At 38.8% G+C, this 15,271-nt stretch overlaps 1 protein-coding gene across 3 annotated transcripts in view; it reads left to right on the top strand.

Moving 5' to 3' along the window:
* NR3C2 (nuclear receptor subfamily 3 group C member 2) overlaps positions 1-15,271 on the top strand; it is a 188,166-nt gene that overhangs the window by 98,190 nt on the left and 74,705 nt on the right. For all 3 annotated transcript variants that reach the window (XM_057369178.1, XM_057369177.1, XM_057369179.1), the window contains one exon: positions 11,855-11,994. In XM_057369178.1, the coding sequence (XP_057225161.1) occupies positions 11,855-11,994 (140 nt within the window). The remainder of the gene's footprint in view (positions 1-11,854; positions 11,995-15,271) is intronic.

Raw genomic sequence — 15,271 nt, 5'->3', positions numbered from 1 at the left:
TAACATGCTGCAAAAAAGGTCCTGGTTTACAGTAGCAACTCCAGCAGACCCCTAGACAGAGCCTAAGGAGATCTTTATGTAACTGAGCTGTCTGTGTGTTCCCACCTAATAAGTTTTGAATGTCAGCCAACTCCAACTAAATTTGACAGTGGGTAGCTATTACAGCTATTCCATTTTAGCTGTTATCTCTTACCAGTTCCATTAAAACAAGTGACTGGAAGGAGGAAAGGCACCCAATTAGTGCCCCCACCAGGGGAAAGGGGCTAGTTAGCATTTTTCTCCTATTAAACATTGCGAGCAGGAAGGAGAGAGACTTAGGAAATAGGGTTTCATTATTTCTGCTCCTGAATAACAACTTAATAATGTTTAAAAAATTGCAAAGCAGTTTCATACAGTTCAGAGCTCTACTCTTTATTTCATGTATATTGTTTGGGAACATGAAAAGCAAATATAGAAGCTGTAGGTCTCCMCGCTGTGAGAGCAGTGGGCTCCCATGCCAGGAGCTGCGTGGAGTGAAGTGGTCTGAAGCCTGAAGGTGGGCAGATGGGAACTTCTTSGATCCTTCAGCTGTGTTTGATAAAACTGAGTTACACTCTGGTTGCTGCAACGTTTGAAACCATGGGTGCTCAAAGCTTACTCTTTGTTGAGTCATCTCCTTTCTTCCCCAAGTGCTTATTCTGCATATTGCACACCTGTTCTTAGCAGAAATAATTTTGATGGCTGCAGGAGAGGGGAGGGAAAAAAAAAGCAGATTTTTTTTTTAGAATAGGCAGAAATTCAAAGCCAGGTTAAATGGGGTTTTGAGCAACGTGGTTGAGTGGAGGGTGTCCTTGCCTATGGCAGGGGTTGGCACTAGATGAGTCCCAAGGTCCCTTCCAGCCCAGTCCGTTCAGTGACTCGATGATACTGCTTAATGAAGCAAAGAATGTGTGTGTCACCAGGTTCTTTGGTTTTAATTGGCTCCGTGTGGGACCTGTGGTGTCAGTGAGTAATATTTGTGATACAATAATGGATGCAGTCCTTGCTAAAGAAAACTGAAAGACTGTGCCACAGACCGGCAGCATAAGTGAGTTCTGGGTGGGTGATGGTTTAGCAAGAATTAATATTTGCTCACTGTGCTATACACCTTGATTTCTATATAACTTGTGTAAATTTATGCATAAGCACTTAATTATGCACACTCATAAATTGTCTGTCTGCCTCTACACTAATGTGCTTTTGTTCATAAACAGTTAAACATCCTTTTCGTGAAACGGGAGGGATGGTGCTATTTTTAATTATTGCTCCAGCTCCTATTCCCCCTTAAGTTAAATGCAAGCTGCCTTCCAAAATCAAGGCCTGCTCTATATTGCAAGAGAGCTCTGACAGTAAGTAGCAGAGGATTTAGGAGATGAACTGGGGCTGTGTTAGTTGTAGAACATAACYTTCCTGGTCTGTATTTTCCTTCATGCTCCCATTTTCCTTTAGTCTTTGCTATCTGGGTTTCAGCTTCTCAGCCACAGTGGTAGGTGCAGTCCTGTATATCATTAGTATGTGAGCAGTAGAGTGAATTTCAGCTGAATAAAAATGAATTCTTTGACTTGCAATTGTGAACATTTCTAGTTTGCCTTGACAATCCTGTCAAGACAAATTTGAACTTTGTCAGCAATTGTGATTGCTTGTGGGAGAATTACCAAAAGCCTTTGCTCTAGGTATCAGTCAGTGATTGCAGCCCTCATCTGCTATTTGACCAAAATTTTCCATGGCACTCAGCAGGCTATTACTTGTCACTCTGACATATAATGGAGGAGTATTTTAATTGATTTAAAAGTTAAAATTTATGGTTACTTAATACAGTATAGCTGTATTACATGTCAGCGGTTAGACTTGCTGTGAAAATARAGAAAGAGGAGTTGAAAGGACTTGGGGTTTGGAATATTTTAAAAACACATGCCATTGATTTTAACTTCTACTTCGACAAGCTATCAATAGAGTTTTTATTTAGTTAATGGGAGCAGAGGTTTCCTATTATGTAATTCTTGTTGATTTTAAAAGGAATTCTGKAATGTTAACTGTGCATCTAGTTTCTAAAACTGTTTTTTTCCAAGATTCGTTAGTACTTCTGCTCGAAATTCTTTGTTTTTGTGCCTAACTTTGAATAACTGCATTTTGGATCTGATGCTGYTTTGCTTTATCACCTAAACTGTTCCTCTGCCATGGTTTCCAGTCTCCTCAAATAGGCACAATTATACTTAAATCCGAGGGTTATGTGAAATTAAAAAGTGTGGATCATTCTGCAGGCTGTGCAACATGAGTGTGGTTGGTGCATTTGTACCCATGCAGGTTRTCTGTGTGGTGGAATATGAGATCAGATTGCTCTTGGAGGTGCAAGTATGCAGTGACTTTCTAACTGGTGGTGATCAGTTTAAACCATATTTTTCTGTGTCTCCTTCAAAACAAGCTCCTTTACAAGAAAGTGAAGAGAGGAAGGCGCCACAAAGAGATGAGTGACTTGCATTTCTCTTCTCTCCTCCCTGCCCCTTGTTCAACTTACCTGACTTTCTAAATTAGGAAGAAGGATGGGAGGAATATCTGCATTCCTTCTACAAGAGTAGGATGGGAAGTTTGGCTACTGAATACTCATTTATGTTCCTCTGTTTTGGCTCACACTGCCTGACCCTCCACCTAAACAACAGGCAAGGGAAAACAGAGGAACTTGAAGTGTGCAAGTAAATGTGGCAGTCAATAATATCACCACCAACAGTAGTGAACCTACCTTGGGGTAAATATAAGAGTAAGGATCTCTGCAAATTGTCACTGTGTAGTGGAGGTGGGACAAGTGGGAAGTGATGTCCCTGTCTGAACTGGAGCTGYTGCTTGCTGTGTCCTCTGCTAATCATCACAAGTTTTAAAAGTATATASGAAGCCCGAGGAGGCTGTTTCACCTGTGACAAAATTCACAGGTTGGACTGGGATCATGATTATTGGAGGAAATCCAATTGCAAACTGTTGGTAAGAATCCTGAGAGCCAGAGAGACTGGGGAAGGAAAGAGAGTCTTTAAGCAAGGCAGGATCAGTAAAGATAGATGTGAAATTCTACTGTCTAGTTTTAGGAAGATGCCTGGTTTGGGCCATGAAACCAGGAGGGTGGGAAAGACAAATTTACGAACTACCTCCACATCTGTGTACCTAGAGATGCAAGAGTCCTCTTATTTCATRTATCAAGTCACAGTGACATGCATTAAAACACCATTAACAGGTTGAGTTTCCTAAAAATGGAAAAATGTTAGTGAACAGGAAGCTGTTATTATTTCAAATAGTGGTTTAAGAAGTGGCAGAAGATGTTTCAAAATAATGTGATTATTTGTCTTTTAAAATATCTGTTAATCAGAGATGGTGGTAAAGTTGGAGTTTGACTCTTTCTGTACCATCTGAAGCAAGTGCCTAGCTAGAAACTTCTAAAAAAACATATATATCTGTGCCTAACCTTATTATGGGTTATTACTTTTTGATTGGTGAGATTGTCTTAGGTGGATTATTTCTTTTTTCAACCTTCCTTTTACAAATGTGCACAGAGCTCCTTGCACCTTGCAGGATACTGAAGTCTGTTCGTGTCAGGAATTTCTCTGATACGCTCATGGGCTTGAGTTTTTATTACTCCATTCTGTACCTCAAGTAAATGATGCTGCGAGCTGTCTGTGGCTTTCCATTCTCCCCCACGTCCTGTTTATGAAGTTTATGTTGGTGTGCAGACCTTCCCACTTCTSTTTTCTGTTCCTGTGGGGCACTGCAATATAGCAGTCCCTGGTGCTGTAATGCTAATATGCTTTCAGCATCCATGCTAATTTTGTCTTGGCTTGGATGGGGGGGGCATAACGGAGTTAAAAGTCCAAACCCCCCACTCCATTCTCCCCTTAGATTCTTTCAGATCAAGCAATAATTATACATGTTGCCTTCCTGAGCCTGTGGGATTGCTCTTATGAGTAAAGGTCTGCCATACTGGGGCTATTATGTGACAAGTTGGAAAATAGCCTTTGTTCCCATGGTAACCTTTTTTTTGTGCTTTGGTGCATTTTTTCCCTATGGTTTCATGGTTGCTCTGGAGGTTTTTCTATTGTGGTATTTGAATCCCCAGTAGACCGTGGATGGCAGTTCAGTTTACTTTTTGTTATTATGAAATAATTTAATTTGAAAAAAAAAAAAATTTGATTATGGAACTCTTGTAAACTTTTATACTGTGGTTAGGGTATTAATGGTGTGGTAGCTTTCTCTGCAAGCATATCATGCACTCAAAAGTTAAAGCAAACAGTTGGTAATAGGAGAGTACGTCCAACTGGACCAAGCTGCTTCTGTTGTAAACTAATATTTTTAATATAGTTATTCTTTAGGACTTTTGGGGCCAAGCTGTTGCCAGACATCCCAGGCAGATTTTAGTCTGCAACAGGATGGCATTTCTTAAGGTCATTGACAGTCAATACTCTGGTCATCAATGTCATTTCATGTTGCTGTAACAAGGGTTTCATAAAATAAACTTTCAAAGGCAGRTATTTTTAGGAGTTGCTTGTTTAGACTCTGACGGAAGAACTTGAACGAAACTTGTGAGCTTTCTTTTGAGAAGAGGAGGCTTGTTAAAGAGATGCTCTYATTAGTGGTAGAATCTCCCTACATGTCCCTTGTATGTATATTTTCCTCTTTCCTTGCTTGTTCAGTTATCTTTGTCTCAGAAGCCTTCAATAGCAGAGCAATATATTCATACAATCTTGTCTTGCCTGAAATTCCTCATGGTGGTGATTTCCCACTGGTGCCCCCATCAGCAGGTGAGCCTCCCTTGAATCATGGCATTTTATGCAGCTTTAAAACGTTTCTGACTGAGAAGGCAGCAGAGCCTCACCAGGTAAACACTGTTGTGCCCTCATGTGAGACTTACCAGGGTGTGCATATTGGTTCACACATTTTTYAGTAGTGGAAAATGAGATGTTGCTATGAAAAATTGGATTTTTCACAGTTGTGGCAGGTGGGCAAGTGTAGGAAAAGAAAGAGTTAAATGTAYGCCCTGCCCCCCTCAAATAGGCTTTCAATAATTAACTAGATAATTTGCCAGATAAACTGTTCCTGCCTTATCTTGCTATACATAGCAATTTATAATCARCAGCACAAACACCAACATTGCATGCATTTAAACTGCACTAATTCTATAAGTGGGCCAAAATATGAAAAGTTAAAGCAAATGCACTGTGAGGCTTGCTGGYGTTCTCTGCCTTCCAAAGCCGAAGGCTTATTCCTGATAGGAAACTCCCCATCTAGGTTAACCATTCCATTTCAATAGATAACTATATCTATGTACTRAAAAACCTGCAGAGCAAGGAAATTTTATTTCCCTGGGGCAGTTGTGACAGTAGTTAGAGGAGAAAAGTGCATTGCAGAAGGAAAGTRGGAGGATGTTATACTCTGATCACTAAATCACTGGGTAAAAACTAGKTTTATTTCCCTAGGAAATAAGCGCTCCTCAGTTTCAGTCCATCAGAACACGCTTTTCTTGATGCTTAAGTTTATATTTTTCTGTAGTCAGCTGCTTATTTGGGGGTAAAATTTGGCTCACCAGCTATAGTTGCTACCAAAATATTTCAGTAGAGAAGGTCAAGGAAAAGTCAAGGTTTACAGCTGGATGGAGGAAAATGCTGGGTCCTGTCAGCACCCTCTGAGGTAAATGGGAACTGAAGGAGCATAGTACACTTGCTTCATTTTGTAAAATCAACATATGCCTTAAGGTTAAGCTAAATACAGGAACCTGTTCCCTTTGACTGTGGCGCAGAACGCATCAGATTCTATTTGCCGAATAAACATTGGAACCTAAATGCTTTTTTTAAATCCTAAGTGCATCTTTTTAGATCTGGTGGGGCTTGGAAAAATGGTTGGAGCCTTTTCTATTAGTGCATGTCAGAGTTTGCTTGTTATCATAATTAAGATCCAGGTATGAAAGTGTGATGTGTGACCCTTAGGCATTGCTAAATAAAGTAACTTAAAGCTGGAGTTGCTGCGGCAAAAAAAAAAAAAAAAAAAAAATCCCAGTTCTCAGTTTTCCTTGTTTCTCTCAGCTTTTTCTTAACCAAATGCACTTTCCTTCCGATTCCTACATGTTCCATCATACTAAGCATTTCCTAAGATTAAAAAAAAAAGTTGTAATGTTTGAAGTTCAAACAATTCAAAGTTCTCTCTCAGAATACAAAAGCTCTGTGCTTTAAAAAACAAAGACAAAATACGACCAAAAGAAAAACAATTTAACTAATTGAGACTGACCACTAATTTAAATGCAGTATCACAGCTACTGGATTGTCTTTGTTGGGGTTTGTTGTTTGGCTGTTTGGGGTTTTTTAGTTTCTTTAAAATATACCCTCTAAGAGGGTAAGTGTTGCTCTGCCTGCACTGCTGCTGAGGCTCAGGGGTGCTTGGCTTCCAGCAGCTCTTCCTTAGGGGCTCAGTGCTCCCAAGGTCCCTTGTGACTGCTTTCTCCTCCAAAATTCTCATCGTTTCATCTCTGYACCTTTTCACTTCTCTCTGCTTTCTTGGTCTGCTGACAAGAAGATTGGTTTATATACTCTGACATTTAAGAAATACCATTTTCCAGTCTGCTAATCTGCTTTATTCAAGTAGTTAYAGGAGAGAGCCAAGGTTCCTTCCCATAGTGAAGCTTTTTAAAACAAAGCAGAAACTGRCACTGGTCAAGCATCAGTATTGACAATTAAAATGGGCAACATGGAGAAAAATCTGGGAGATGATGGGTGGCATCGGTAGTAGTCATGATTGCCATCACTGTGGAGTGGTCAAATAATCTACTGGACAACTTTTGACCAGTGTGTTGTTTCCTAAATGAATAGTGGAGTTATGTTGGTCAGTGAAGTTACTGTTAGTACGTGAACATGCACAAAAACTATGGAGGCAATGTGAGGAGGAGATGGTTGTGTGGTCTGCTGTGATGGCTGAGTGGACAGTGAGTTAAAGAAAGGAAGGTACTGGAAGAGCTGTTAAGAGAAGTGAAATACCAYTGAAAAACTCAACTCTTGTTTTGGGGATTGTTAGTTTCTGTATTTCTGTGTGCAAAGTTAACTATCATGTTTTTATGTACTAGCTTGCAGTAGAAGATGACTCTAGCTGCACTCATGCCCCTTCAGAAATGAAGTGAGAGGGTAGAAGTAAGCTGCTGGCAGCATCTGCATCTTGAATATCCTGATTATTCTTCCTCTTACAGTTTTTTTTTCTTCATGTGGTAAAAATATGGTTGTATGATCTCAAATTCTTTTCACCTTTGCTTTTGCATAGCTTTATTTATTGAGGTCTAGTCAGRTTCCTTCTGTTTGTTTTACTGCCAGAAAATTTCAGTATGAAAAAGAAAAGTCAATGATGTGGAATTAAAAAGGACTCATCTAGATCTCATAATAATAAAAGCACTTGGAACAAATGACTTTGGAATTCATATTGTGGCTTATGCWTCTTTGGAGGGCTTCATTTTATCATCAGAGAGGCATCATTTGTTTAAACTGTGCTCCTGTATGACATCTGGTTTGAAAAGCATAATAACCTATATAATCAGCTTTTTAAATGCTGGATTATCTGTGGGTTTATTGACTCTTCTTTACAAAATCTGTTATTTCTAATTAATTCTCCATATAACCATTACCAAAGCCAACTCTGARGCACACAAATGATCTTGATGGCAATGGCTAGTCAAGGTCAGCATTTAACTGCCAGCATTTGCACTGTTAGGGATAATAAATCAGGCTTATTCTTAATCACATACCCCACAACGTGACAAATGTTACTGGAGCCATCTAAGCACCCATTTTACAAATCATTTAGGAGATACATTTGGCGTTGTTAAACTCTCCATGCTGCCCCTGGCTGTAACAGCATTGTGATAAAATATGTGTGTTCTGTTAGATCTTCTCTCTTTGAATCCTGTGGAGTTTCAAGTGGGGTGTGTGTGTGTGGTTTCCTATTTTAATCTTTGTATTGGGAATAATTAGAGAGGCATGAAGGCAGTAACACCTGATCAACCCATGGGAGCCACTGGCTTCTGGAAATGGGAATGAGTAGCCAGCCCTATGGCACTATTTCGTGTTTCTGCCGTTTTCAGCTAGCAGTTTATATSGAGACTAGCTTGCCACCCACAAGGAATGTTCTGGCTCAACAACAGTCCATTGTGTAAAAGTTTTTTAAAATAAACCTGTTAAATGTAATAGCAATAGGTTTTAGGCTCTGATTTGGTTTTGTGTGAATACAGTGTTCTCACTTGATCTGAATTTTAAGACTCAAACCTGCTGTGGCCCACATRTGCCATTAGATTTAGCATGTCATTCAAATGGATATTTGGCAACAGGCTAATTACTCTCCAGGGAGTCAATTGTAAAGTTTCTAATCTTTTTTTTTATGGTATTCATTCTTACATGGACCAACTCTTGGATATTTCAAAAGAGAGAATGACTTTTTACTTATGCAACTTGGATTATTGTAACTAAATGTCTCACGAGGAGGAAAAAAATCAAACTGAGCACCAAACAAAAAGCTAAAATTAAATTAATGTAGATATCTCTGCTATAATCARCTGAATTAACACTAAGATTTTACTTATTAAGTGTTACCTGCCTATAACTCTTCCCACATGCCAGTTTACATTAGGAGTACTTGGTAAAAATTTATGGCATGTTATTGTGGAAAATTAATGCAAAGAGAAATATTTAAATTGGAGCTTGCAGGAAAAGCACTTTCATTGTGCTGGGTTTAGTGTAGTTTTTCTGCCTGTGCATGTTATAAAGAGCTATAATGATTAATTAAAGAATTGGTTTAATAAAAGTGATTAATAGAGTGCTTTTCTGGATGTCTGGCTTTGAAATAAAGGCCAGGGGTAGGTTCCTCATCAGTCAGATCTTGTTGACAGTGGTCACTAAGAAAGGGATGACAGCCTGAAAGAAGAGAGATTTAGGAGGGMAAGGTGTAACCATCCATGTGTGCCCTATCAGGAAAGAAAAGCTTCCCTGGACAGGACAGGTTATCCTGAGGTTTGTCTGGTGATTTGGGCATATTTTTTGGGCTCAGCCTTTTATCATTTGCAGGTATATACAAACACCACTTTACCTTTGTGTGCAGTATCACAGCAGCATTTTGAATTGGCAAATACTCYAGTAGAGCACACTCCAGGTGAAAGAGAACATAAGAGATTTTAAAAACAAGCCAAACATTATTCACTGAAGACAGTCATAGCCAGAGCTGGCACAAGTTGGAGGAGATTGAAGTACCAACAGTGACTGTCAAGGTTTCTTTGCGTAAAGTATTTGAGAGCAGCTCCATGTTGGATTCTCYTATTAAGAATGAAAATGCCTCATTTGTGTTTTAACATATTCCCCTTTTAACTCATCCTTTTATTCAGTTTAATTCAATTTAATTCCAGAATGTTAAGCATCCACCAGTGATGCTGCGGCTGAGTAGCTGAATCCATACTTTGTATTCAGGCTGTACCTTTGAGTTGTATTCAAGTCTTCAGCAGAGAGGAGCACTGCATAAAATATGCCATAGATTGCGTCTTAGGTAGGCATTTAATAATAGTCATGGATCAACTGGTGTCTTAATGTATCTTTGCTGGCTTTTTTTTACCTAATAATTCTGTGAAAGTGCAATTTTGTAGGGTAGCTTGTGTCTAAAAAAAGGTTCTCCCACCTTCTGCAAATCCTACATGACAATTTATTTTCAACTAAAAATAATACATAATTGCATATATATATATGCAGTATGTATATATAGAGAAGCATGTGCGTGCATATATCTATAAAAATAAAAATCATGCACACTGCTGTGATACCCTGGAAACCTCCATTTCTCTACAGGAAAAGCTCTGTAATATAATTACCTCTTTTTTAGATATCAAAAATAATACACTGACCTTTTTGTGGGGTACAAAGACAAGGAAAGTTTTTGCCAGTCTTATGAAGAAATGGGAGCATGCAGCATCAAAATTACAAATCCCCTGAGACATTTTGGTCTTAGGTCCAAATTGAAGTGTTTCTCTTCTCAGGCAAAATACTGATGTTTGCAGTGAGCGAAAAAGCATTTTCAAGGTTAGTTTTCCAGGTTATTGACATTTTCTCTAGAAAGCAGACACCTTTTGAAGAATTTTGTTTAATGGCAGGCCTAATCATTTTCAGGCAATACAGAGGGAGAAACTTGCTAGAGGGAGAAAGTCCCATTCTTTCCCTTAAAWGCATCAGAGCTGAATACCAGCTCAGCCTTGGCAAATCCTTGGAAAAGTTACTTTTCCTGAGGGTAAATTAATGCAGCGTGTGCAGGTATGACTGTGACTGGAGCACGCAGAACTTATTTTAACAGAKATTTGGTGAGGCTTTCTCTCTTAACAGATGAGCTAATGCCATCACCTAGCAATTATCAAGTAGTGTGATGTTATGTAATGAAAGTATAAATAGCACAAGGACTAAAACTAGTAAATCTAACAGACTAGCGAGCAGACAAGAGCGGGAATACTGTTTGGAACATTTTGATTAACATCTGAACACTGTCATTTAAGCAGACATTTAGATTTGATGTTGCAGTAAAGCTGTAGGCCAGGGGAGCTGCGGTCCTTCATTTGGAGTGACATTCGAGCTGTGCCYGCTGGATAAATCACTTGGCCTCTGTACCTCTTTAAAGGAAGTTAGAAATTTGGAAAAAGGCAAAGGGTTCGTACTTGAGATTTCTTAAGCAAGCTCATTATCTATGTTTGAATTAAGACAACCTGTGGACTTTGTTTCCCAATGRCTGATGGACAAATAGCCTGTGACCTGCAGTTTGAACACCCTGATAATTTCCCTGCTGGTGAGRAGTCTTTCAGAGTTCTTTTTGTAGCTGTTTGGCAGCATTCAGAGCGATAACGTGTAAGAAATGCAAGTGGTCACATTTRCCTGGAGAAGAGAGGCTGTGAAGGAGAGACTCTCCAGCCCCATGGAGATGAGGGAGGGGATGCAAAGCTCTCCTTCAGGATCTCCCATGTTTCTCCAAGCATTCCCATTGCATCAGGGTGGCATTTCCAGCTCCCAGGGGAAGAAGGGAGGGAGGAAACTCACAGCACCATGATAAGTGACTTGTTTTTGAAAAGCACTGTCTYTGAGAGCTGCAAGTGGAAAATGTTTGCTAAAGATGCCCTGTGGTTTAAGGCAGAGGTGGATGAATAAAGCTTTGGGTTTGGAAGGTGCATCTGTCTGCAAAACTTCAGAATGGTCTGAACCTCCAGTGCTGCTTTTCTGGCACCAGCAGGCATATGGGAGGATCTTCTGTGCTTGCAGAATGTACAAAGGCTTCAAAAYGACATTGGAAGTAAGCTGCTGAATTACAGAAATATTAGAAAAAAGCTCAACACCACTGCAGTGGTGAGCAGGAGCACACAYGAGGGTACACATCACTTTGCTGCACTACTTCGTAAAATGGCCTTAGAGGTTTCCTTACAGGTATTCCTTAGTTATGAAGGCTTCAAACAAATAAAGAAAGAAAAAATATAGCTGTCAGGTCGCTGCCAGAGTGTTTTGTTAGTTAGTTCGTTTTTTATTTTCAGTTTTAATCATCTGTTACCAATAAATTCCACTGCCCTYGTGGTAACTTCTCACATTAACATTGATATATTATGGGTGTTTTAAAGCAGACAATAAAAATATTGCACTTACTAATTAAAGCAATTCATGTMTTCAACCAGGCACTGCCAGAAAACACTGTGGTTTCCTAATTGTTAGGTGCCTTGAGCAATATACCTGTTATAAATTCTTAATTGAACTTTGTATTATGGCTGGTGTGATTTGAAATATTCATAGCTTTTTGCTTTGTTTGATTGTTTTCACTCCAGCTCTTCATTGAGAAGTGTATCAACTGGATCTTCAAGACCTTCCAAAGTGTGTTTGGTGTGTGGAGATGAGGCATCTGGATGTCATTATGGGGTGGTTACATGTGGCAGCTGTAAAGTTTTCTTCAAGAGAGCAGTAGAAGGTAAGAAAACACAAAAATACCAGCAAAAAAGACAAATTCTATTTTTTTTAAAGAAATAGATACACACATAAAAATTTTCTTATGTGTTTTTCTGCTGTTGGTGAAGTTCTGAGTTGTTAATACTAAAACCAGTGAGTGTTCTTTACAGACTTTGTAAGCAACTCCTCCAAGTGGGAAAAACGTTTGTAATATCTGATAATAAGAATTCATGGCATGCAAAGGGCATAAATACCATATAGGCTTTTGGGAGGATTTGCTGATGTGTAGGTGTTCTTACAACCACAAATGARGCAGGAGCTGCTTACTGGTTTATCTTCAGGGAGAAAAACCTAGAAGGAAAAAAATAGGCTCTTAATATGGTGTCCAGCTTGTGCACTGAAGGAGTGAGGCAGCGTGAGGTGTGATTAATTTCTTCTGTGATCATTAAATCTGCTTCTGATGGCAATAAGGATTTAGCTCTCTGTTAAATAGACCTGGAGGGCTTGTGCGTCATTGAAGTCGAGACTTTGTGTAATATCTATCAATCTATTTATCTATCTATCATCAAAAGTGTCAATCTAATTGAAATTAACTTCCCAAAGTTATAAGGACATGGGAAAGGTTTCCCTTTGCTGAAAACATTTTCGGTTGTGCAGTAGCTGACCTTGATGTCCTCATTCCCCAACTTCTTCTTGAGAGAATTKAGTTGCTTGATGTGGCACATGAACTGAAATACTTCACTTTTTTTTGCTGAATGATTTCCTCCATGTGCTTCCACACCACATCAGGGATGGCTCTTCAGACATCCATATCTGAACTGACCTCTGAATCATAGGGATGTATTTTTTGGTTGGGTGATGGTGGCGGTGAGGCTTTCCATACRCCTGCACATACTGTGTGAAGTGACTGCACCTTCCTGCCTCCCAGGAAAGCTTCCTTCCCAGTCCTGAATCACTGTAATTTCAAGGTACTATTTGTCTGCATTTCCATCTCTTTCTTTTGCTGTCCGTTCCAACATAATATGATGGATGTTCCCATCCAACTTTACAGGAATTTAGGAAAACTGCTAAGGAGTCCCTTTAGGAGTTAACAGAGTGGCAAATCTGTGTTTCCAAGCCTCAGAAGCCAAAATTATTATTAAAGGATTACTCTCTGATCAGGCRTAGAAATACATTTTTAAAAGGTAATTAAAACTGATCAGTAATTACTGAAGGTTTGCAAGTTAAGCAGAAAAACCCTCTTAAAATGAAAGAGGGATATACCCTGTCATCCCTAAAAAATTATTTAAAAATTTATTTTCCTTTAAATTAGTTTAAAATAAATTTTTAAGTCATTATATTAATGTACTGATATGCGAACTCTGTCTGGACTTTTTGGCATACGCATGACTGAGCTCTTGATGCTCCCAGTWGCACTGGTGTTGGGCAAACACTGAAATTTTGTCTTGGTTTGCACTTTTTTAATACATTGTAGAGTATGAGCCTGAAAAGGGCATAGCAAAAACCTAATACATCAGTTCARACATCCTGGTACTACCCATATAAATAAAGGTTTATGTAGGTAGTTTTGTAACAAGAGGTTTCTTGTAGAGTYGTCATAATTTTTTCAGTTGGGAAGAGGAGCAATAAAACTCCTCTGTCTGAGGTTTCCTATTTGAAATAATTGAAACAATTAAACATTTGTAGCACATAGACACACATGTTTCTTTCATAATCCACTAAACATTCCTCAGCTGAAGATGTCCCTGCTCTTTGCAAGGACCTTTGAAGGTCCATTCCAACTCAGCCATTCTGTGAGTCTGTGGAGTGGGGAGACAAATGGTGTCAAAAAGCATGGAAACAGAGAASAGAGGGTTTTGGAGACAGAGGAGGGATTAAAACAGAAAATAACTACTGTATTGGAATTTAAAACCAAGAARCTAAGAAGAACAAAGAGACTGAAGTTTGCATTTCAAATTATAATTYTGGTAATTGTATTCCCAGTTAATTGTATCTTGGAACTTGCAGGAAATTTCTCATGAATTAATGGGAAGGAGTCATGTAAACCAAAAAAGTATTAAAATGGGTTTATTGGTGAAATTTCAAAAGCAATTTCAGATGACATTTAATCCAAGGCTCTAAATTATCCAAGTGCTAGTTTTAGTATCAAGTAGGCATGGACCTTTTGCTGATTGACTTGATGAACAGGAGGCTGGTATGCAGAAACGTGATTTTGTCATTAACATAAATTTCATCTGCCTTGCAAACACTAAAATCCTTTAGCTGTAAAAGTGTTGGTAAATGGTGCCACTGCAAAAGTTAAGGTATATATTTAGGATACACTGTTACATTGGTTAATTTCAGTGGACGGGTTTTTTTCCTAAATTACAGATATAGCCAATTGTAAAGTCATTTGAACTTTGATTTAGATCAAAATAGAGTCATATGCTGAAAATATGCTGTACTGTGAGGGAACCTAAAGCACCTGGCCAGGCTTGTCTTCTCTTTTTCCACTGAAGCAGCTTTCTCTAAGGAGAGTAACAGGCTTGAAGTCAGAAATCACAGCTGTTCTTTCTTATGCTTTGCATTTGCAGTCTTCATTTGTTCAAGTTCCAGACAACTATGAGGTAATCTCTCCTAAATCAAAATTTATATTGTTTCTGAAGTTGCTAATCTTTTATTCTTCCTTTGGCTTGGAAGCAAGAAAAAAGGAAGGCATTTTTTTCATCTCCATATGGTGCTAGAGGCTACAGCAAAAATGACCATTTTCTTCCAGTTATTTCACATATTTGCTTGGAGATTTTTTGCTACTTAAAATGGAGAATTAGAAAATTATATTTTATCAGTTATAGGGAGGCTTGTTCTTTTTTAAAAATACAAAATRGGATAATTCAGTAAACATCAGAGTCTCTTGATTTCTGTTCCAGGAGGTTCACCTTAAAGCTAGTTCTTCAATTTTAATTTWWAAAAAAATAGGTTTCTCTTTACCTCTGAAGCAGAAACACATGCACAACAGAAGTTCCTTCAGTTGCAGGATTTTTTTCCCACCTGAACTTCTGCTCTTTGCCAGCGTAGATTGGAGGGATAATTTGGCTGAAGGAAACTTTTCAGTCTGATCTGGTGCCTCCTGGATGTAGCAAACCTGCTCTGCCCCTCAGTGAGCAGCGTAGGAGCAAAGAAATCCTGCCTGTTTTTTCAGAAATGGGTAATCTTCCTGTGCTTTTCCTGTGCACTGTAAGTGAAAGAACCTCCCAAGGCTTTATAAGCCCCAGTAGAAGATAAACTAAAGCCTCTGTGCATGCCTCCCKTGGGGTTTTTCA

This window comes from Malurus melanocephalus, unplaced genomic scaffold (genome assembly GCF_030028575.1).
Source record: "Malurus melanocephalus ecotype Western Australia unplaced genomic scaffold, MMel_1.1 scaffold_105, whole genome shotgun sequence".
Taxonomy (NCBI): Eukaryota; Metazoa; Chordata; class Aves; order Passeriformes; family Maluridae; genus Malurus; species Malurus melanocephalus.
The sequence above is the reverse complement of the archived record's forward strand: the minus strand, read 5'-3'. Positions and strand labels throughout refer to the sequence as shown.